The sequence below is a fragment of the Pocillopora damicornis genome, chromosome 5 (assembly GCF_964200805.1).
Source record: "Pocillopora damicornis chromosome 5, jaPocDami1.2, whole genome shotgun sequence".
Classification (NCBI taxonomy): Eukaryota; Metazoa; Cnidaria; class Anthozoa; order Scleractinia; family Pocilloporidae; genus Pocillopora; species Pocillopora damicornis.
In genome coordinates, this window is record NC_142674.1 from 13,407,432 (window position 1) to 13,430,581 (window position 23,150).

A 23,150-nucleotide genomic window follows, 5' to 3' on the forward strand; every position below is an offset into this window, starting at 1 on the left:
TCTTCGAAAATTTGCTCAAAACAGTCAGGAACAACAACGAAGGTCCTCAGCTGCTTAAAGATACCGCTGACTAGTATGCGTTTTATCGCAAGTTGTGAGAACGTCGTCCCCAGGTTCCAGACCTCGCCAATTCTTCCCTTTCCTCCCCCCCCCCTCCCCCCCCGGACTGTTCTCTTAATCCCCTTGAAAAAACTCTTCTACAGCCAGCGCTGAAGAGTTTTATTACAGTTTTTATCATAATGAGGGGCTAGAAAATAAACTAACGAGAACTCCCCTTTTAGGCTTGGATAAATCTATATATTAGAAATAATAAAAAAGTTGCGATTGTCTTTAGCCGGCATAGTATTATATCAGAGGTAAGATAAATCGGGGAGAAAGCTGCCATGGTCAGTCAACCTGGATTGAAACACTTCAGCAATACAGTGGATCAGAACATTGATAACAGAGGCATTTACAACTTATCCTTCTGTAACATCTTAAAATTATCGAATCAGTTAAAAAATATTGTTGTTTCCTCGAGCGCCGGTGTATTTTATAATAACGAAACATCGACAAATCCTAACTGACTCCTTTGTTATCATGATGACAAACTCGAAGGTTCCCCTTGACAAACACGCAGTTCTAAACAGACCGATAAAGCATGCGTCAAAGACGCGACCAGCTATAGCTTCGTCCGTAAGTGTGAAAAGTTGAGAATGTGGATGTCTCATTTGGTGATATACATGAAGATGCTATTTCATAGATGCGGCCATCGCTTAAGTCTGAGGACGTCATCCAAAAGCTTAATGAGGATACAGAATGGTTTCAATCTCAACTGACTTGTTAATCAATAAATAGCCATAAGATAAGCCTCTAATCATTTTATTGCAGATATTAAGTAGAGTGTTTTATATTATGTTAAATACAACTTGTTGTGTTTGGATAGTGTACAAAATTAAACGCTCATACGTGCTCTCATTTCGTCCGGTTTTTAAACAAGCATTCCATTTACCATGGTAAAATTGTTTCCATCTACCACAGTATGAACCCTTTACATGGCGTTTTATTTTTCTCATACGAATCGAAAACACTAAAGAAAATTATTAATTTGAATTAACTCACACTCTATTAAGACGGTTCTCTCCGTTTATGACAAAAGCATTTAATGCTAGCAGCAAAACGGTAAATGTCAATAACAATGCTCTCGCTTGTTTTCAAATAAAGGTAACTTGAAAGTTAAACAAATCATTAGAAATGATGAAATATGTAATTTAAAGAAGATACTTCGTCGAGGGATAAGTGCTAGTTAATACCTCACGACTAATTCATTACCAAACTATAAAATTTTTTACCAAATTTCATATCTCCATTAGGAGATCTCTTACCAGGTCTGCTATAGACAAATTTACTAAATGGTTTTGCAACACAACAATGAAAAGCTCGCCAAGTCCAGCTATCGACATAAACGAGCCGTTTTTCAAGTTAGTTGTTTTTTGTTTCTTTCTTTCTTTCTCTTCTGATTTAATCGATGACGGAAGTTTAATTCATATCTATTCAAATTTCCTTATTGTGAAACCGATTAAATTATTTATTACTGGCATCCTTTAAGAATTTATTAATTGTTTTTTGTGCTTTTATTATTATTATTTCGTGAATCAAGGACAAAGCTTTCACATATTCTTCTAATATTAATATTGAGAGAAATTTAACTAACACAAACCTAGACTTAGTTTAGCACCGAGAAGTGACGATTATGTACCCTAACGACGGTCACTGGCCCATTTTCCCAATCTCTTAGCTGGGGCCTTCTTTGCAGCTTCCTCACTTGGTCCTGCATCTTCATTTCCCAGATCTTCAACCCTGGAGTATTTTGCCTTGTCATAAGCGCCCATGTCAAGAAGTTCCAAATATGTCTTAAAAGAAAGTAACAAATGGGGTTACACTTTAGCCGCAGAGCGTAAAAACACTGTAAAGTTAAGCTGAAAAGTGCGATCACTTCCCCAGCGTACTGAGAATCTCTGTGTTTTAAAATCGCGGGTATAATTTTGCGAGTTTCTTATTTCCTCTCGGAAAATAGAGGAGTTGCAAGTAGGTGGATAGAACTGAGCCGTTTTATGCCCTGGGGACGATCACAACCGACGTAAATATCAGAAGGAGCCAACAAGTTGAATTACTCGTAAATGGCCTTGCGGGCTGGAAAATGTCTCTTGCCAGAAGTATGAATGGTCTCAGTTGAAGCTTTCATAGACTGAATGGAAATAAAACCAATGCTAGGAAATATTGCTTCCAATATATGGGGACAAGGTAAGAAGTTTGAAAAGTTATAACTGAAATGCATGAAATATTGGGAAGTTGTCATTTCTAGAAACAAACCTCCTCACGAATGTATTTGTCCATTCTTTGTCGCAGGTTTTCAAAAGGAGGACGGAAGTCAGGGTTTCGATTCCAGCACCTTTTCATTATATCATACCTGAAATTTAAAAATGATGATCTACTCTTAACTACTTACTAATGGACTATGCGAAGAATACCAATAAGGTCCTCCTACAGGAAACTATTTTTGAGAATAGCATGGGCAATGTTTCAGACTTGTTTTGAGACGTCGAACATATCTGCACTACTTCACTCGCTCTGATGTTTTTTCAATACATTTTGATGTCATAATTGTCCACGCCGTATTTCAGCTGAATGCGGTATGCTCCTGGTTCACATTCACATAACAGAAAGCTTCTCATTGCAGCTTAATTGTTTTATTGCCAAGATTTCAGCGATGAGAACGCTAAATGTATTGTCTTCGATCTAAGGTTATTTTTAGGAACACGATGGTATTATACTAGAAAAGTGCGACTCACAGTTTGTTGTCAACATGATCGGGCTTTGGCATCTGATATCCTTTTGTGACCTCTGCAACTACCATGTCTTCTGACCATCCGTCGTACGGAATTCCTCCTGTCAATGCATAAGGACGAGTGTATGTCACATTCCTGAATGTCTCAACTCTACAATGACTGTGGCTGAGACACATTGTTCCTTCTTGACCTCTATGTATGAGGGAAGCCATCTGCATGTACATTTACATAGCTTGATGATGCCCAAATCAAAATTTATTGAATACAGTACTGTAGTTTAAAGTTTCCTTTTTTCGGTCCGAGTTGATGCTAGTCTCTGATAATTGAATAATGCTTAAGCCATCGACTTGCCGTTTGCTTTGCATTTATTGAGATTAACAATCAAAATAGCTTGTTACATATCAATCTATATATATATATACATATCTTTTATATATACGTATATTTCTATTTATGGCCAAGTAGTATGTTAAAACAAATCTTTATTAAAATAATAGTAACAAAAATAGCATTACTTCTATAGCGCTTGCGCATTGCTGTTCTAAGCGTTAAATGTATTGACTGAACATAGCTTGGCTTACCAAGGGTAACTATCTCATACAGAACGATTCCATAGGACCACCTGACGAGAGTATATCAGAAATATTCTTCAGTTAGTCGCTGAGTGAATTTTGGAATTGTAATGATAAAGAGAAATCCAAAGGTGATCGGTTTCTTAGGTTGGTAGATTAATATACATTACTATACGTACACATCACTCAAGGTGGAAAGTCCAGCAAGCTCTCCTAGCAGAATCTCTGGCGCAGTCCATTTGATTGGCAAACATCCCTGGAAAAACAACCAATAAATGATTTCCGTACAAAACACATGTCCCTTCTTTTTCAAAGCCATCTTTAAAAAATATGAAGCTACGTAACGTAAATATGTTAAAATGTGAAAAGAAAGCTACGTTTGTCGTTCCCTTATCAGTCAATCCAATGTTAGCATTCGTAAAGCTGTCACGGAAAACAGAAAATGTAACTTCTTTCGCGAGACTTTCTACGAAAAAAAGTTAGTGAAATTGACAAATCTCGATGCCCGGGCCAGAGTATTTATTCTGTTAAATACTAACTCTTTTTTGTTTTGCTTTTTTTTGTAGTTTTTGGGACTTTTTTTGTAGAAGTGAGCTGTGAAACCCTGTTGGTAGTCGAGGTACATTAACTTTATGCAGAGAACATGCTGACGCTTACAACTTGTTTCCAAAAAACGCCGCACTAAAGCGACAAAAAAAATGTTTTCTACCTTTTTGGCATTTCCATGGCCATACTTGAAGCTTTGATATGCCATACCAAAGTCCGTCACTTTGCAAACATAGTTGTTATCGAGGAGAATGTTTCGAGCCGCCAGGTCACGATGGATAATCTACCAGAATATAAGGAGTCAGAATATGAAAGCTAAGAACCATAGGTTTTTATACTGCTGCGGCGAATCAAACATCTAAGTATGTTCGAACGAAAAAAGGGCTCAATGTAATGCTGACAAAACCAAGATTTCTACTTTCTTTATCAAAAAAAATTGGATTTTTTTACAACAGCGAAAATAACGATAATGATGACAATGATAAAGATTATAGTCATAACCATGCTAATAATCATAATAATTATGATATAATAAAATGAAATTTAGAAATGGTAAACCAACAGAGGACCCTTTGTGTTCCAAAAAAGGAAAAGACGAGATGGTTTTCTCTTTACCTTTGTTTCCTTTTACAGATTTCTGGGGAGTTCCATTTTTCCCTTTGTTTTGTTTTTTTTTTAAGTGTCGCAGTAAGGTTTTATATATATACATACATACATACATATATATATATATATATATATAACTAACTGTTTCGGCCTTCTGGGCCTCATCAGTGCAGTGCTGATGCTAGGATGGAGGTAAGGCTATATAGCCACCCCAAGTGATCTCACACGTGTGGTATCATCTAAGCCATGCCAGAGTGCTCAAACTAGATAAACTAGTGAGCATGCATAATGCTAGCAGCAATGACTCATCCTAGTAGAGTGCTCAATTTGGACATGAAAGCGAAGCTTTGTATGCCAAAGAGCTATATATATATATATATTTATATATATATATATATATATATATATATATATATATTATACATATATATGTATGTATGTTTATAGCGCAGATTATTTACACGACTCGCCCCTAGCCAAAATGAACCATCAGCGCATACTCGAGCTTTGACAGCTGCCTGAGTTTGTCTTTTTTTTTGGCTTAATTTTTTACCATTCCAGATAATCATAGCTGGAAATTTTTGGGGCTCGGCAACCGCATAATGAACCTTATTCTAATGTCTTTTGGCTCATTTTGTTGACATCTGCAGTGACCTGCTAATGTCAACAAAGAGGTTTATCTACTTCAAAAGCACTCATAAATGTTGGCCAAATCCGAGCTATTGAAAAATAAAATGTTTAAATCTGTGAAAGATTTTTCTGAGTTAGAATTGACATGTGACAAGTATTCCACTTACCCCTCGCGTTCCAAGGAACACCATGCCGGCGGCGATTTGTTTGGCAAACAACACGAGATCGTAGTTGTTCAGATCCTGAGCTCTTCCCTCACCAAGATAATACCGATCCCTCACTCCTCGGCATTTTCTCAGGTAACCAAGTAGGTCACCACATGGCAAGTACTCCATGATGAGTATTGGGTGAACTTAGGTGACGTAAAACAAGAGAAAAAGCAAATAAACCCCATGTCAAGTCTCCTTACTCTATATCAAAGATACAATTGCTTATGGCTTTCTCCATAAAGCAGTTCAGCTCACACAAAGGACTCACTCTTTTAGGATCCAACTTCATCAGAATTTACTTTCAAAAATTTGCTATAGGTTAAAGGGAGAAAGCCAAGTAGCTCCGTTGACGAGATTTCAAGCTATCCGACCGAGATCTTAATGAACTGTCGAGGGATATATGCTTTCGAAGAAAAACAGTCTGGTTCCCACAAAAAAAAAAAAAAAAGACAAACTTGGCTCCATTAACATCCTAATTATGGAGCTCATGTTAAGAGGTACTTAGAGGGTTCATTCAGCATTTGCAGTATCATTAATAACATATACCTAGAAAAGATGCTTTACGCTTCGTACTTACTTTGTGTGGTAACGCAGCCCATGAACTTTACAATGTTTGGCGAAACGTTTTCACCGATAAGTTTCCCCAGCTCAATTTCTCTCATCAAACATTTCCTTCCCTCCTCTCCAGCAGTGGCTACAGCAAAAGTATACATTAATGGAGACACGTTCTGATTAATGCATTTGTTCCATGCAAGTTCAAGCCAGAAAGAATCCGTTAGAATTACAAACCTCGCATCTTCTTATTACCGTTTGGATGATAATTTTTGCAGCTAGCAGATTGTCCAATTCATTGACCTCGGCCACAGCTGAGTTGACTGTGAGTATAAAGGCCGAATTGGAACCAGTTGAGGTTTAAATCCTACCAATAGTTCTTGTTTTCTTTAGTTTTACCATCACTGCAAATGCTTCACATCTTTCGTCCGATAAAAGTCTTTTGCCAGCGAAAAGCGCCGTGTAGTCAGTCTGTTGGACTGCCCACTCCAACCCGGGATAATCAGTCACTGGTAAATGGGAATAGGTCCAAAGGGAGAAAAAAAAACCCTACTGGATTCAGCAGCGGGTCTAGAGGGAGGATCCAGCGTATCCGCAACACCTTCCCACCCCCCCCCCCCGGGGGGAGTGGGGTGTAGCGGATACTAACCCATACTAACCCCCTTCTAACCTATGCCTGTGACCTTTTACACTACTATTATTGCAGGATCACTTTTATGACCAAACTGGTTGATTATCTTCTTTGTTTGTTTGCTCCTCCCCCCGCCTTCCTTTATTTTCCCCCGCGCGTAACCTTAAGCGAGGAAGAGGGGGGTGTGCGTTGGTTGAGAAGAAATTTTGGACCACCCCTTCCTCCCCCTCTGCCCAAATAAAACGTTTTTATAACCGCCCCTGAGAACAACATATGTATCAATGTAACGAATAGAAGAAGACTTACGCGTAAAACATTTAGCAGCCACTGTCCGATTTCCAGGTTGTCCATTGGGTGAACTCAGGAGAGCTCTCCACACGGCTCCGAACGCCCCTCGTCCAATGACGTCTTGAAGCAAGACACGGTTCACCGCAACCTCCCACTCATCTACCTGTGCATTCAATGGCTCCATCTGAATTGCCTGCTCTTGGTCAGGACTAAATATTGGAAATTAACATTGCATACTTTCAGGTTCAAAACAAAGAAAAGTGATAAAAAGAAAAGAGAAATAATCTCTCTTGCCGATAGTAAGAAAACAATATTGTTACTAAACCAAGACCATAAATTATCACAAAATATATCAGTAATTATTGTTATTTAAGTACACTTTGTCAATCGGATGAAGGTCAACAATAGCCCCGTCGTTTGTTAAAATCAATAAAGAAACAGTTGGTTTTAAAATCAGAAAATTTTACGTGGATTCCAATTTTTACTTCAAAGTACTAAATCCATTGATTAATCTAACCGAAAATAGATGGAAGGTACTTAAGAGATAAAAAAATTAAACAAAGGAATTAATGAAGCCGACTCTATCAGCACTAGATGAATGTTAATAATGCATCATAAACACGATAAAGGTAAAGTCACTGCGATATGATTTTTGTTATCGTCATCATGCAATGAGGAATTTTTCCGATGAATTTGATGAATAAAAGGTAAAATAGTTGACTTACAGAGCCATAGCTGCAATTCCAAATAATGAGTAAAAGGAGATAGAAAAGGTAAAACTGTGCATTAATTTATTAAATCGAATATTCTAATAAAATTTCTGTGAAGTGGCAGAATATTTTGAATTTGCACAAATTAGGAGTGACGCGATACTTGCTTAATTTAAAATTATTATCAATACATATACAGATGTGAAAAAACTCTACATTAGCATTTTTTGGCCGCAGGAGAGTAATTCTTGTAAAAATATCTCTACTCTTAGACTCGTAGCTCAGTGTTCCCCATGCCCCTCAGTAGACATGTTTAATAGGTTTAAACATTTCCTTCTATTACTTTCAGACAAAGAAATCTGAAATAACACAGAAAAATGGACGTCACCTGTCCTTCGACGCTTCCAGAAATGCCAGGCAATTAGCGAAATGGCAATCGCTGCCGCCACTGATCCACTAATGTAATACCACAAAGTGTTGAAACTTTGCATAGCTTGTGGCACTTGCTTCGCTAATTGTGTGAGATAGATAAATGACCATTAGACAAATATCGACGGTAGTAAAAGTACTAATAAAATTCAAGTTATTTGGAAAAGCTTTGGAATAGCTTGGCACATTATTTAACTCGTGATTGACACCTGATCTTTGAAACGAAATACCTGAAGTTTAGAGAGCAATGCAAGGTAATTTCATGTAAATGGTCAGGTGACCCATATTTGTTTCGTCTTTAACTGACAAACAGCTTTAATCTATTTGGAAATATATTTTTTAATCAGTAAAGTTGTATAACACCAACTTACCTTTGACGTTTATTTTTTCAGAGGAACGGGAGACAAAATCGAGCTTGTTACGTGCCTCACAAGAATAGACACCACTGTCCTCCTTCACAACTTCAGTTATAGTAAGTTCACTCATCCTTTTATCGAGTCTTGTATTAATCTGTGCTCTTTCGGGTGGTGAGTCTCCATCTTTTTTCCAAGTTACATTTATTGTTTCTTCGTTGACGTTGCAGGACAATGTGAGGTTGTCTCCTACTGTGAGTGCTCGATACTGATTTGAAACAACTTGAGCAGAGGCTTTACCTACGTTAAGAAAAAGGCAATTGATTAAAATCCTGCTCCACATTTATCACCCTCACCGTCAGCAGCAGTTCAGTGTCAGCGTCACGTAATTGGCTTCGCCATGGTTATCGTCGGCGTCATCATCACGGTCAGCGTCAGCATCATCATAATCGTCATCGTCATCGTCATCGTTATGGTCATTATCATTAAACTTACCTTAAATACGCAGTGTTACAGAGGAACTAGTTTTATTTGCTTTATTTTCCGTTGTCGTTTGGAATAGCTTTGCCCATTATTTAACTCGTGATTGACACCTGCTCTTTGAAACGAAATACCTGAAGTTCATAGAGTGATACAAGGTAATTTCATATAAATAGGTCAGGTGACCTATGTTTGTTTCGTCTTTAACTGATAAACAGTTTCAATCTATTTGGAAATATATTTTTTAGTCAGTATAGTATTTTTGTAAGACACAACGGTAACGCCAACTTACCTTTGACATCTATTGTTACAGATGACCTGGCAACAAAACCGAGCTTGTTACGTGCCTCACAATTATACACACCACTGTCCGTCTTCTTAACTTCAGTTATAGTAAGTTCACTAATTTTTTCATCGAATCGTGTATCAATCTTTGCTCTTTCGGGTGGTGGGTCTTTATCTTTTTTCCAAGTTACATTTGTTGTTTCTTCGTTGACGATGCAGGTCAATTTGAGGGAGCTTGTTACTGTGAGTGGTGGATACCAACCTGGAACAACTTGAGCAGAGCTTTTTCCTATGTTAAGAAAAAGGAAATAGATTAAAATGCTGGTCCACATTTGTCACCCTTACCGTCAGTAGCAGTTCAGTGTCAGCGTCATGTCATCGTCATCGCCATGGTTATCGTCGGCGTCATCGTCACGGTCAGTGTCTTCATCATCGTTATTGTCATTATCATCAAACTTACCGTAAACACGCAGTGTTGCAAAGGAAATACTGGTATTTGCTTTATTTTTCGCTTTACACTTGTAAGTCCCTTCCATCCCTTTTGTGACGATTAAAAGTTCCAGGAATGATTCTCCGTGATTGAATTGATTGATACCAGATGGCAGGTCAACATTATTAAAAACCCAGACTAATGTTGGTGTTGGCACACCTGAGGCTCGGCAACTGAAGTTCACAGAGTTTCCCTCGGTAACAGACTGGTTTATTGGAGGCTCTATAATCTGGGGAGATACTTCAATTGAAAAAAATCCAAAGTTAGCAAGGTTCGCGTGGTCCAGTTTAGCCCCATTTATCCAATCTTTGATAAAACGAGGAAACAACAACAACGACAAAATATCAAAACAAAAAACGCAATGTTCAAGCCTATTTTTGACCAAGGTCAATTTTTTTCAAAGGTTTTCTTCGCGTTCAGCATAAAAAGACATTGTTTGCCCTTCAGTTGTCCGAGTTGTCCCAATAACATTCATCCTTTTCTTGTTGGTTGTTGAGTGTGATGTTAAAAACACATATGTTCAACGACTATCAGTTTCATTTTTTAACAGTTTATATTGAATTCGAAAAGTTATTAGGCGATGATGATCAAAACAATGTAAAACATTTGTTATCTGAAATCAAAAAAAGGAAAGAAAATCTGTTATTTGTCGTTTCTAAATTGTGTGTTTTAATATGAGTTCACGGATAAAAATGTTATCGTGGACCACAGGATTTGCAATTTCTTAAGAGCGGGAGGTGTTTTTAATTATTTCTTTGGTCACGGATTTAGCCTCAATAACAATCTGGGCGCGTGTAAGTCAGAATCAACTGTACTTGTTCAGGTACCCTTTTCTAGAAAAAACGAGTACTAATGTTGGTAATTTGAAGCAAGTTATATGAATGTTGCTTTAAAATCTCTTTCCAGTTTCAATCCTTAATATTTAGGTAATGACACATTCAAAGCCAAGTTGATGAACTACCTTAAGCACTAATGAAAATGTAGTATTAGATCATGACACCTTAGTTCCTTGATCGTCGATATTTTTAAGGAAATGGATGAAAAGAGAGAAAAAAATAGGTCTATTTAAATTTGGCTTAAGCTTAAAAACAAACGCTTTGTTAAGTTGCAAGTTTGATAAATGACATAAACTACAATATAGAGTTTACCTGTGACATCGATCCAGAAGGAAAAGTTTGCTTTTCCATAATCATTTCTAGCACTACATTCATAATAGCCTTTATCTTTAAACGTCACTTGTCTAATAACCAGGCTGTTGTTTTTACTAAGAAGCACTCCATCCTTGGTCCAGTTGACATATACTTGTGGGTCACCTCTCAAATAACACTTTTTTGTAAATGTGGAGTTCAATGCAATGGTGAGATTTCTAAACTCATCACTAACATGGGGTGGAACTGCAAAGTAAGCATATAAATACAAATTGCAAAATAAGAAGCCACCCAACGCTCCCCCCCTCCACACCCACAAAAAGAAAAATAATATGTTTAAACAAATTAATAAATAAAAATTTGAAAAGAAGAAAACGATGAACCATTTATTGATCATATCAAACAAATGCTTCCAAAAACCATGTTAGTCAGGCTATATTACTAGCTTAGCCGTGAAACCATCATATTTTAAGAGCAGGAACAAACGAACAAGTGAAAAGACTTTCCAGTTCTTCGCAATAAATATCTAATCAAGTTGTGTAAAGAATTACTGTACACTTGACGAACACACCTTTTACAGAAATGTCAATGTCTTTGGTGTCAAAGCCTGCTGCATTCTCTGCCTTACAAGTGTACCACCCTTCGTCCTCTTTTGTTATCTTAGAAAAGAAGAGAGACAAACTCTGTCCTTGCAATGTATTATTCTTGAGCCATGTGATCTGAGGTTCAGGCCGACCCTCCACAACTTTACAAGTCAAGTTCACACTGTTTCCTTCTATGATGAGATTGCTTGCTCCAGAAATATCCACTTTTGGTCGAACTAGGAGGTAAATAAATAACATGTCCTTGGAAAATCGGAGGTATTCCAATATCATTTACACAGAACACATTAAACGCCATAACTTAACATAATGAACATTTGATAATGACACTAGCGCTCTATATGAAATATAATCATTTGTCAGATCGCGGACATAACTTCGTATTGAAGTCTACATACTCCTATTATCTCGGACCAGTTTACGAAAGACAGAAGGGGCAGCCATGGAGAGTATGGTCTACCCTGTTATTACTATAGAGTTTTAGGAGCAATCGATAACCTTATCACCCTATAATCTTGGTTCGCGAAAACGCTGATAGTTTGCTACAGCATTTGAAGAACCGAAAGCATTCCATTCACTTCACTGATGTTATAAATAGTAACAAGTCACTCGCCATCCATGGGACTGCATCTTTAAAACAAGAGCCCGAGGTTAAAAGATTCGCTGTGAGTAATGCGAAGTTTACATCAGCGGGACATGCAGTCCTATGCAAGTAGTGGTTAAACGAGTAATATGGCAGATCGAGAGACGACATGCTTAGACAAAGGCCTCTGCAGTTTCAGAAGACACCTGGAAACCACCTGCTCTGGACTGCAGTAGAGTACATTGATTGTGATCCTATTATTATACACGCAGGGTAAAAGAGGCCATCCACGTAAGAAAACGTAAATTAGTCATCGTAAAGGGTAAAAAAGCTGACGTTTCGAGCGTTAGCCCTTCGTCAGAGCGACTAGGACTGGACTAGGACTAGGACTGCTAGTCGCTCTGACGAAGGGCTAACGCTCGAAACGTCAGCTTTTTTACCCTTTACGGTGGCTAATTTACGTTTTCAACCCAGTTGTTAACACTAAATTACCTGCTATACTCTCCCACCGACACAGCACCACAGTTTCTTTAGAAACTTACCCCTTTATTCATCCACGTAAGACTTTGCATGTTACAACATAAATTGGACATTGGGGTAGACATCCCGGAAACATGGATGCGGACCACAAGAAACAAAAAACAGAATAACTTTGCGACAGTGGACTCCGAAAGAACATTTAATCAAAGTGTGGCAATCGAGGCCTGGCCTGTGTGGGATTCTAGCCAATCACAGTCAAACAGAGTGTTCATAAGGTCATGCATATCTACCGACCTTATAACACGAAGAAGACACAATATGCAGTCAAAAAGTCACAATCCACATCCAAAGTAACTTAATGGCGAGATAAACGATTATAATGCATTCAGAAATTGAATTCGTCACCATGACCAACCGAAGTCGTTTTAAGCACATTACCAGTTTGAAAAGAAACTATAAGCTTCATCAAAGGGCACTTACTCTGAGTTATGACGAGGATACTACATTGTTGATAAATAACTTAAGTATAATTTCTTTTAACATGACACCCTACTTTGAAACAACTGTAATCAACAAAAATATCCATGATAAAATGTCGCTTCGCATGGCTGCGGATATGAACAGCCAAAACGTTTTGAAACTGAGTAATTAAATTCATTACATTTGAAGAACTGACTTTATGACTTTCTATATATTATATCATTGGTCACTCACTTATAACTGTCACTAATATGTTTTTATCTCTGCTTGTGACCCTCTGTGGTCCTTTAGTTTGTTTCATGGTACAGGTGAATGTTCCATTGTCTTCAGGCTTTACAAAACCAATACGCAGGCTGCCGTTGGATACTTGAGTGAATCGTTTCGGGTCCAAGGACTTTCCTCCTTTCTTACTCCAAGAAATCTGTGGACTCGGTGTTCCATCAGCACTACAGCTTATAATGCCAGACGTGTACGCAATAAAGGTTTGTTGGTCCAACGTCTTTTGAGTAAATCTTGCTGTTGAAAGAAGTAATGAAAAGCACCAATATCATAGCTATACTGTTGAAAAGTCAGAAGTGTACTTGTCTTACATGGCAATGTCCTGCATGTTAAGCCTATTTCTACAATATAAAAAGATGTGTTTTCATACCATTAATGTAGACAATGTAATATTGAACATATTCCAATCTCTGGCATTCATATATTCCTCCATCAGATAGCTGCACGTCATCAATGAACAGATCACCATTGTCTTCAGCCCTGATCCTTTCAGAAGTAGAGTTTGTTATTTCAAGCTTTTGCCTATTAATGACCCACCTAGAATAAGTGGTTTTATTGTGTATAGAACAGTGAAGCTTTTCTCTGCTACCAATATCAAAATAGAGTTCATCTCTTTTCAACACTTTCTGGTTTTCTGCAAAAAAAATTGTTCAGTTTAGAAGACTTTATCAAAATAAATCAAATTTTTTGTACTTAACACTACAAGAAGAGATAGAAAAGTTGAATATATTTACCTGTGCTAAAGCTTAAATTGAGAAATTTTTTTAACAATGTCGTATTTTAAACTAAGTTACAATACTCCAAACAAAATCATGTTAGCCATTAGGTAACCCTCAACTGAAGTCAGGTGATCTTATGAACAGTCATATCATCTTCATGAAAGTCATGTACACCCTAGCTAACATCATTTCACCTCAAGACCAAGTTGAATCATCTATAAGGAGGGTAAGTTCTTAGAGAAACTATGGCGTTGCGTCGGTGGGGGAGTATAACACCCGCCATGACGAAGGGCTAACGCTCGAAAAATAGCTTTGAAACTCTTTACGGGGGCAAATTTACATTATCAACTCGGTTGATAAAATAAAAATCATCTAAGTCATTTTAAGTCGACTCATGTTACCCTTAAACCAAGTCATGTCATCCTTAACCCTAACCCTCTACTTTAGAAGGTCAGTGGCAAGAAGAAAGACAATCACGAAAATCAGAATAACTAATCAGACCTAAAAATTTAGTTGCTTACTTGGTTGACACAACGCTTGAGAACCCTTGTCATCCGCTTGACATTGAGGTGGAATATTTAACTTTCCATCGATGCGATCGCATGATGCAAGTTCAAACTCCTCTCCAGTGCAAGAGACATCGGACATTGCAAAAGGTATTCGCTCCGCCTTTATGTCTGACCCAATAAATTCCGCTAAAGCCTCTTCAAAGCCAAGTTGACGACAAATAACTTTGACATCGTTAAAGTCCCATTTATTCCTACATATCTTTGCCCATTTCCCCTTGTAAAACACTTCCACTCTTCCTCCATACTCCACATTTGCGCCATTCAAGCGAACAGGAACTTATGGAATTACAAAAATTTTAATCCATTAAGATGGAAAATACTGGTTATCAAGAATCAAGAATGCCTTTAAATCACGAAAGAATAAATAGTTCATGCCAGTCTAAGTGTTTAGTTTTAAGGGAAATTCTGGGTGTAAATTATTCAGTATTCGTACGTTGGATGTATCGTTCTTTGTCCGATGTAGTTCACGACATTTACATAGTTTCCTTGCAGCGATGTTTTACGACGAACCTCTTTTACGTTGCTTCGTGACTGTGCTTTAAATTGTGAAACAAGATTTTCTTAAATAAATGTTGGAACATTCAAGACGTGTCTTCTTAGCCTAAAAGCGTTTACTTTCGGAGAACACAATAGGGTGATTTACATTTTAAATTAGAACGTCATTTTTAAAGCATTTCTCATGCAATTATCAAGAAAAAGGCATTTAGTTAAGTATAAGTATGGTGAAAATTGTAAAATTCCTTAGTTGCACGAAAGAGAAAGAAAAAAGGAAACTAGAAGGATGGAAAAAATTTAAGGAAACTTAGTGAAGGGTCTAGAGGTTGTGAAGTTCATGAAACCGAAATGCATAACTGCGCAGTTAGGTTCTTCTTTCGGCAGCAATTCAACTATAATCGTCTAAGGGTGTAAACAAACCCGCCAGATTTTTAGCGATACATACCTTTTTAGAACCTAAAGATACCCGAAGATGAGCAATCATTGATCTCGGGAAAGTTTTAATCTCCGGAGTGTGAGTAAATCTATCAAGTTACCATCTTTGGAGATCATGCGGATATTAAATGAGTGCAATTTATTATTACCTTTGCAAATTTGTTGTTTATTTTCCAAGTTGTTTTGACATCTGGTCGGAATGGTACAGTTGTAGTCGGTGGACCTCTCTGAAGCATTGCCACGTTCTGCGTACCATGTGTAATTAGCAAAGACGCCGTTGTCATAGTAGCCCATGGCCATGCAGGTTGAATTTTCATCTGCTTCATCCCATTGACTGGTACAAAGCTTTTTCCAACTGCTGTTTGAGAATATCTTCATTGTACCGACAGATGGGTTCTTCTCTGTTTCAAATCGCAGGGGAAATTCTTCAAATATTAAAAAAACAACAATAGATAAATAAGGATAACAGTAAACAACGTGGACTAATTAAGCTTAGGTAAATTCTTGTGTCGATGATGTCGCCATATAATTACCTAGTAACAGTAGTCCTTGCATTGCTGAAAGATTTCTTTTCAGTTTATGGTGGAAGAATTTCCTGTTTAGCTAAAATGATTTTCTTTGCCAGCTGGTCAATGCCAAAACTGAGGCCCTCGCATTGTCAAACATGTTTCTTGCCAGTAGATGATAGTTACCTTTACTGGCTTGACTAAAAAGGTATTGCTCACGGGCAACCCAAAGAAATTCGTAATCGCCATTGCGCATATAGTGCAGACTTCTTACAGAGCGACCACGAATATCAGCGAAATCTTGTACCAAAAATTTATTACCCTATTGTAGTACAAATGATAGTGGAGATTTGTTTTATTTCTTTAAAGAAAAGCATGGTGAATTCCGTACAGGTACAGAGTTTGTGCATTCATGAAGGACTTCTGACTTATAATGAACTCCTGACTTTTTATAATTTGTGTATTTCACAAACTTTGCGATGATTATGTGATTAATGTTCAAACTCAGCAGTTCCATTTGTTTGTTGTTATTCTAACTTTTATTCCTGTATTTGTTCTTTTTTGTTTCAACAAAGAAGTTTTCATCCACTGAAATCAGAAAAGCTGCAATTTGTATTTTACCTTCTTGGCACCTGGACATGTGGCTACATTCTCTCAGCAGTGCTCCGGTCCCATCGCAGTGTTTTCCACCATATGCTGGTTCTGGATTGGCGCATTCTCTCTGTCTGGTTTGTATACCACTAACTGGCTTGGTACAGATACTCCAGGAGTTCCACTCACTCCAGCCACCATCCACTAACAAAGTTTTAAACAAAAACATTTGATAAACAACCACAGACGACGAGTTCGGATCATTTACCCAAATAAAGTATGTAAGGCAGTGGTGCAGTCTCTATTTCTACCTTTCTCTGTAATTATTTCGAATGCTCAAGGTAACATTTGGTTACGGTAAACTCATTAATTTGGTATTTGGCGCGATGCCGAAGGGTTTGCAATCAACTTATTGAGACACGCTTGTGAGAGCAAAAAACATAATTTGAAGGCGATAGTGCGATGGGAAGTCCGTGCCGGTCTGTCTTTACCTTTATTCTCATCTTGGTAGTTTCAAGACAGACCCCGTCCTTTATGTGTGAACACACTAGCCTGCATAACCAGTTAATATACAAATGCACAATACACAAAATATAGCTTAAAAATAACATTTTAATCTTCTCCCTTTTAGGGGAGCGAAAACAAACACTTCGGGAAACCGTTGCAAATTTCAATTATGAGTCTTTTCAAGCGAATTATGCAGCAGGAAAGGTCTTCTTAAAAACAGACTCTCACCTTCAGATCGGGTAGGATTCAAATCCCTGCACCTGATTGGTTTCCAAACCAACATAAAGGACCAATAGGAATAATGGAAACTCGATCCTCAAGCCTAACGATCTACTTATAAAAAGGTCAACGTCACAGAAGCAATTTCCACTCGGAACGAAATTAAGAATACCACTCTACCTTTCCCTGAAAGACCTTGCTATTGCAACACCATCTTCAAACAACAGCTGAAGAGACTCGTGAAGAGTCGATACCGCCGGTATTGTTGTAGCCACTATAAACAGTTGCACAAATGTCCGCGTTTGTCAACTCTCAAGCGGAATACCTTAAGCCAAGTCTTCGTGAAGAAGACGAAAGCGATATCTCACGAGAAGAGACAACTTAATAAGCAACCGCTGAAAGGAAAGCACTCGGCGTACATTAAAGAAAACAATAATGAAATAGTCAAATTAAGGAATGAGATTTCTGACTTTAAAGAACTTATTCTTACACTTGCAAATAAAGGAGATGGAAAATATAACTGCGTTTGTTAAGCAGTATACTATCTTCATTGACGATGAATAAACACGTGGGCAGACATTATGAACTAATTTATTCACACCCCCCGAGCACGCGTTGATACGGGAACTTTAGAATGTGATGTAATCATGCGCGAGTAACCCAATGGTGACATGGCATCCCCCTTGTGAAAACAAAAATATATATACATATACAAATACAAACAAATAATGTCTCCGAAGTCCAATAAAAAATTAATGTGACCCATTGTTCAATAATAGCAAGATAATAACAAGGAAAAGAAGAAAAATGTTCCAAAAGCGAGGCACTGAGGATATGGAGTGCTCTTGTGAGGTCGCACTCTGTTAGCCCTCGTTATAGTAAAGGTCGTAGTCATTAAACTCCTTTGGCTTTCGGGCCATTGTCTGTTAGAAAACCTACTGGGATGCCATGGCGGGCAAAGTGGGCTTTGGTGAGCACGATGATAGTGGTGGATTCAGTGTTTATCAGCTGGTCCAACTCATAGAAATCACTGTAATGGTCTACGGTGACTAGGTACTGCGTATGTTGGAACTCGAATATGTCTCGCCAGATGAACTGCCAAGGTCGTGTAGGCACAGGATGGGGGCCTGCTTTCCACACTGAAAGCAGGTAGGGCATGACTGAGAATATGCTCCTATGTTTTTAGACATGTTAGGCCAGAAAATTGCATCTCGAGCAAAACGAGTAGTGATTTTTCTCAGCATGCTAGGTCTGAGAGAGTAGGGACGATGGCGCAAGTAAGAACTTAAGAATACCATTTACAATGCTGAGTTCTTCACGAAAGTGCCAGGATGCTTGGAGTTGATGGGGTAGGAGCTTCTTAGCAGATGGCCAACCGTTAAGGGGGTAATGCTGCAGCAAGTGCATGTCAGGGCATGATGATGCGGCATTGCGTAGTTGCTCGAGAGTGGTATTGGTGAGGGCCAGTGGGGTGGGGTCCAAGCGAGCAAGATGAACGTGAAACACTAGGAAGGTGTCCGACATGGATGGGTTGACGGCTTCGTCTTGACATGGGGTTCTGGATAGATTGTCTGCTAAATTCAAGAGAGAACCTTTTCTGTACACAATAGTAAAGTTGAAACGCTGTAGGAAAAGCAACATCTTTTGCAGACACTTAGGTGCTGAGGCGAGGTCCTTCTTGAAGATTGACTGAAAGGGTTGGTGGTCTGTATAGACTCTGATGGATTTCCCTGAAAGCAATTCCTCGAATGTGTTGAGGGCTTCAACAATGGCCAGGCACTCTTTTTCTATTTGCGCATAGCACTCCTCGGTAGTGATTGGGCCTTTTGCAGTACGCAATGGGTCGTAGAGCAGACTCGTCAAGGGCGCTGCTACTGTGTGGTTTGATGGTTTGTAAGAGGACAGCTCCTTGGCCATAGTCTCAGGCCTCCACTTGAAGGATCAGTGGCGCAGTTACGTCAAAGTATGCCAGGCATGCTGCAGAGGTGGCTAGGGCTTTTGCTGAATCAAAGGCTTGCTGGTGCCTTGTTGACCACAGGAACGGCATGTCCTCTTTGGTGAGGTTGTATTGAAGTTGGGTGACGCTGCTTAGTTCGGAACAGAATTTGGCCAGGTAATTAATATTCCCCAGGAATCGGCGCACTGCTTGCTTTTCGGTTGGAGTGGGCATGGTGATCATAGCTTTAACTGTGACAGGGCTGGGCTGGAGGCCATCCGTAGTGGTAACATGGCTCATGAAGGTGGCTTTGCAAATAAGGAATTTCATCCTGTTGACATTCACCTTCAATCAAATCCCTCAAGCACAGCGATAAGGCTGCGGTCGTGGTCGATTCTGGCTTCCATGTCATTGGCGCCACAGCCAGGGATTAAGATGCCGTGAGTAATACCGAAGCTTAGGAGGCCATCAAGCACCATATCAATTTGGCGCTGCCGTTCTTTTGATGCAGAGGATATGACAAATAATAGCCTAGTCCATCTGTAGCGACCCCATGGTGTGAACATTATGGTAATCAGAGATGATCATAGGGACAAGGGGATGTTTTGCCTCTTTGACATCTATTCCTTCCATGCAGCTAGTGGATGTTTTCTTCCAAGGTGGGGATGATATACTTCGGACATCGAATGGCTTTATTGAGAGTCTAAGAAGGGTCTAAGCAGCTCCGTATTTTTCCCGGTTTGGTGGGGGTTGGTTCTCGCTCTCGGTAGAGATACCCTTACCAGCTGGCCAATGGTTTCATACGCATCAAGGGCCGCTTTGATTGCATCCAGCTTTGAAATGGGTTCACAGTGAATGGGAGCATGAATGGGTTTGACATGGAGTCCATGCTAGTCTGTTCTCACCTTTATTCTCGGGCTTAGAAAACCTCGAGTGACATGATTTGGGCGCTGCTCAGTAATTAAAATAAAAATTTCAGCATAAATATGAGACCCAACGTTAAATTGAGAAGAGAAAGTAGGCGTTATAGCTTGGCAGGAAGTCATGAATCTCAAGTGGAAGCCTCGAAAAACATTTCAAATGCTTTTCCATTGGCTCATACAGTGAAAAAATGAGCAAATTCCTGTTAGGATGCAGTGAAAGCGAAATATAAAGCTTAAAACGGCGCGACCAAACTAAAACTAAATTTTATAAATAGAAAACTTGATAAATGTTAAGAAAATAACATTTTTCTCGTTTTATCGCGGCATTCAAAGCGTCCCCCTCTATTCTATTAAACTAAAGGCTTTCGATAACTTAAAATCTGAGATATCGTCTAGTATGGCATTATTTCGCAGGACAGGAAAATTTTTCGGTTTTCTGACCAATCAGAATCTACGTTTTCTCTAAGTTCTGTCATTATGTTTGATTTACCGGTTAATCTAAACCCGTTTTTCAAATATCATCAAAGCATCATTAAAATATCTTTTTATCCTTAATCAGTTTTCTCTTTTATGTGGTTTGAACTCGTAGATCTGATTCGAAAAATGAGCATCGTCTTCACTCTTGAATTTTTGCAGTAACGAAATTGAACATTTGTTCAAATCATGAACCATAACTCTTTTTCGTTTATATGAATGAGAACTGTACCTCCTTTCACTTCAATCCAAAAGGTTGATTTCTTGCTTCCAGTGGGGTTTTTAGCGCTACATGTGTATTCGCCAGAGTCTTCAAACCTCGCTTGACGAATCGTGAGAGTGTTCTTTTTGCCAATATTAATCCCATCCCTAGTCCAGAGTACCTCAGGTGTAGGGAAACCGCTTAAAGAGCAATTGAACTGAAGAGGCGAATTGTATGTAACCGACTGATTGATGAGCCAAGGATTAATTTCAGGAGGACCTGGACGTAGAATTAAGAAGCACAGTGCAAAAAAGGTGAAAAAAAAAGAAAAAAAAGCAGAAAACGAAAAGAGTAACTGGAAGAGAATAAGTAATTTAACATTTACCTGTAACAGTAACCTGAAAAGCTGCTTCACTTTTCCCTTCACTGTTCTTCGCACTGCATGTATATTGACCAGCGTCTCCATAAGTCACTTGTTCAATGGTGAGCTTGTTCGTGGTATTAAGTAGCTTTCCATCTCTTGTCCAATTCACCTCTGGTTGAGGAAAACCCCTCACAAGACAATCCACTTGAAGGGTTGAATTAAATGTGACAGACTTCTCTCGCCGAGAATTAATTTCAGGAGGACCTTTATTTTTGAAAAGGAAAGCAATGATTAATGTATAACTAATGCCCCATTCCCTCCTCTATCCTTTCTTTTAACCGTCGCCCTCCGTAAAAGTTTCTTCTCATCCCCAACTCCCTGATGTTGTAAAAATAAAAACGGCAGCGATAAGAAAATACTAAGAATGTTAAGCATTCGCTCGCCAAAATCGCGCCTGCCGTGCAGCAGGTGCAATGGTTGTCTTTTCGTTTTACGACTGAACAAAATTTCCTTCGTTTTGCGAGAGAAAATATAAATATAGCATCTAATCGGAAATAATAAAACTCCGGCAGAAAAAGTGTTGTTTTGAAGAGTGAGGTATTTAATGAAAGGACAGTCGAGCAACATTTTGCAATTTCAAAAACAGGAAATTAGTTCAGTCTTTTACTTTATCCTCATGGATGAAACCACTTACATTTACAAGGCCGTGATTCCTGAGTTCTGGAACAGTTGAATTCTAGAAGTAAGGTTATTTATATAATTTTTTTTAAAGTAATGATGATTGGGCCTAAGTCAGCCCTTTTTTTAATAAAGAGAAACTATTTATTTAGGAGAAGTATTGAACTTTCCGCCAAATTGTCCACCTAGGGAATAGAGAAACTGACAAACAATGCATTTTTTCAATGCAACTTAAACCTACATGTTTGGTTATGAATCCATTGGCCAATGCGTAATGCCCATGACTTTAAATGCAGTCTATTTTGCCATCAATACAAAAGAAGTCATCCATTTCAATAAAAGCTTATTAATGTGCATGCAGTCTTTTGAAGCTGTAAAACAATAGTGAAAACCTACAAACACGCCTTTGAGTTACAAATACTGAAATTTTCGTCTTGTCACTTACCGACTCTTTGCCTGTACTGGCCGCACTCTTTGCAGCCTCCATTCCACGATGACCAGGCCATGCAACCTTTGAAAACGATACGTTGTGGGAAAAGAGTCATATGTGAAATCGCTTCCTTGTTTCATAAATCTGAAGTTTGCCATAAAGGATACTAAAATAAATACTTATTTTCGTTGATAACGTGAGTTCCTAATGTCCAAGGAGGCTTCAAACTATAGCCTTCAAATTTAAAAGATTGATGCCTTGCCGTTCCCAATCTCACCTCATTCGTGTTCTCCCAACATCCTGCAGGAATTTTTCATTTAACCCGGGAAAATGCCAATTTTTTCTATTTCTCAAATAGATGGCTGTGCAAAAATATTTTAAAGAAACAAACTAGGATTTCAATATCGTCAGCTTTGAATTCTTAACTTTTGCTGTTAAAGCTCCACCAGAAGATGGCTGAGGCCTGAGACGTTGGAATTTAATCCTTGTAATACTTAAAAGTTTGTTTCTATGCTGGCCTATGCACAATGATATACTGATCCACAAAGAAACACTCTATCTTTCCTCCATTTTTCTATTGGGAACTATTCGTTTGATCAACCATCTTTACTATGCCTACTGATAAATAACAGTTAAAACATGCCTACTTACAATCTGTTAATAGTTAGGATGAGGATGTAAGGCGAACATGAAAAGAAAGTTTGCACATTTAATGAGTAAATAAACAGCTTAACCATGTATACACACCACAGGCTACACACACCATACTCTTCAAACGTGTAATCAACTGAACATGCACTCACCCGCTTATAAATCCGGAAAGAATACCATGAAAGGGAAAAATAATTCAAACAAAGACATTTATTAATCTAATCATTTACTTATTTATTTTGAACTTTGCGCTTTGTTTGCTACGTTAAT

The 23,150-nt window shown here is 38.4% G+C and overlaps 1 protein-coding gene across 1 annotated transcript; it reads right to left on the reverse strand.

Annotated features, from left to right (window-relative positions):
- Positions 1 to 1,590: 1,590 nt before the first annotated feature.
- LOC149045415 (muscle, skeletal receptor tyrosine-protein kinase-like) lies at positions 1,591 to 21,352 on the reverse strand. The gene is made up of 22 exons (XM_089207723.1): positions 20,788 to 21,352; positions 16,527 to 16,700; positions 15,549 to 15,824; positions 14,422 to 14,745; positions 13,552 to 13,815; positions 13,137 to 13,418; positions 11,329 to 11,577; positions 10,758 to 11,003; positions 9,580 to 9,849; positions 9,127 to 9,408; positions 8,373 to 8,654; positions 7,961 to 8,083; positions 7,588 to 7,597; positions 6,881 to 7,071; positions 5,969 to 6,085; positions 5,350 to 5,534; positions 4,110 to 4,229; positions 3,580 to 3,656; positions 3,410 to 3,450; positions 2,832 to 2,928; positions 2,353 to 2,449; positions 1,591 to 1,892 (listed from the first exon to the last, which is right to left on the reverse strand). The coding sequence occupies exons 1-22, from the start codon at positions 21,221 to 21,223 to the stop codon at positions 1,740 to 1,742; spliced, it is 4,296 nt and encodes a 1,431-aa protein (XP_089063849.1). The 5' UTR covers positions 21,224 to 21,352; the 3' UTR covers positions 1,591 to 1,739.
- Positions 21,353 to 23,150: the final 1,798 nt, after the last annotated feature.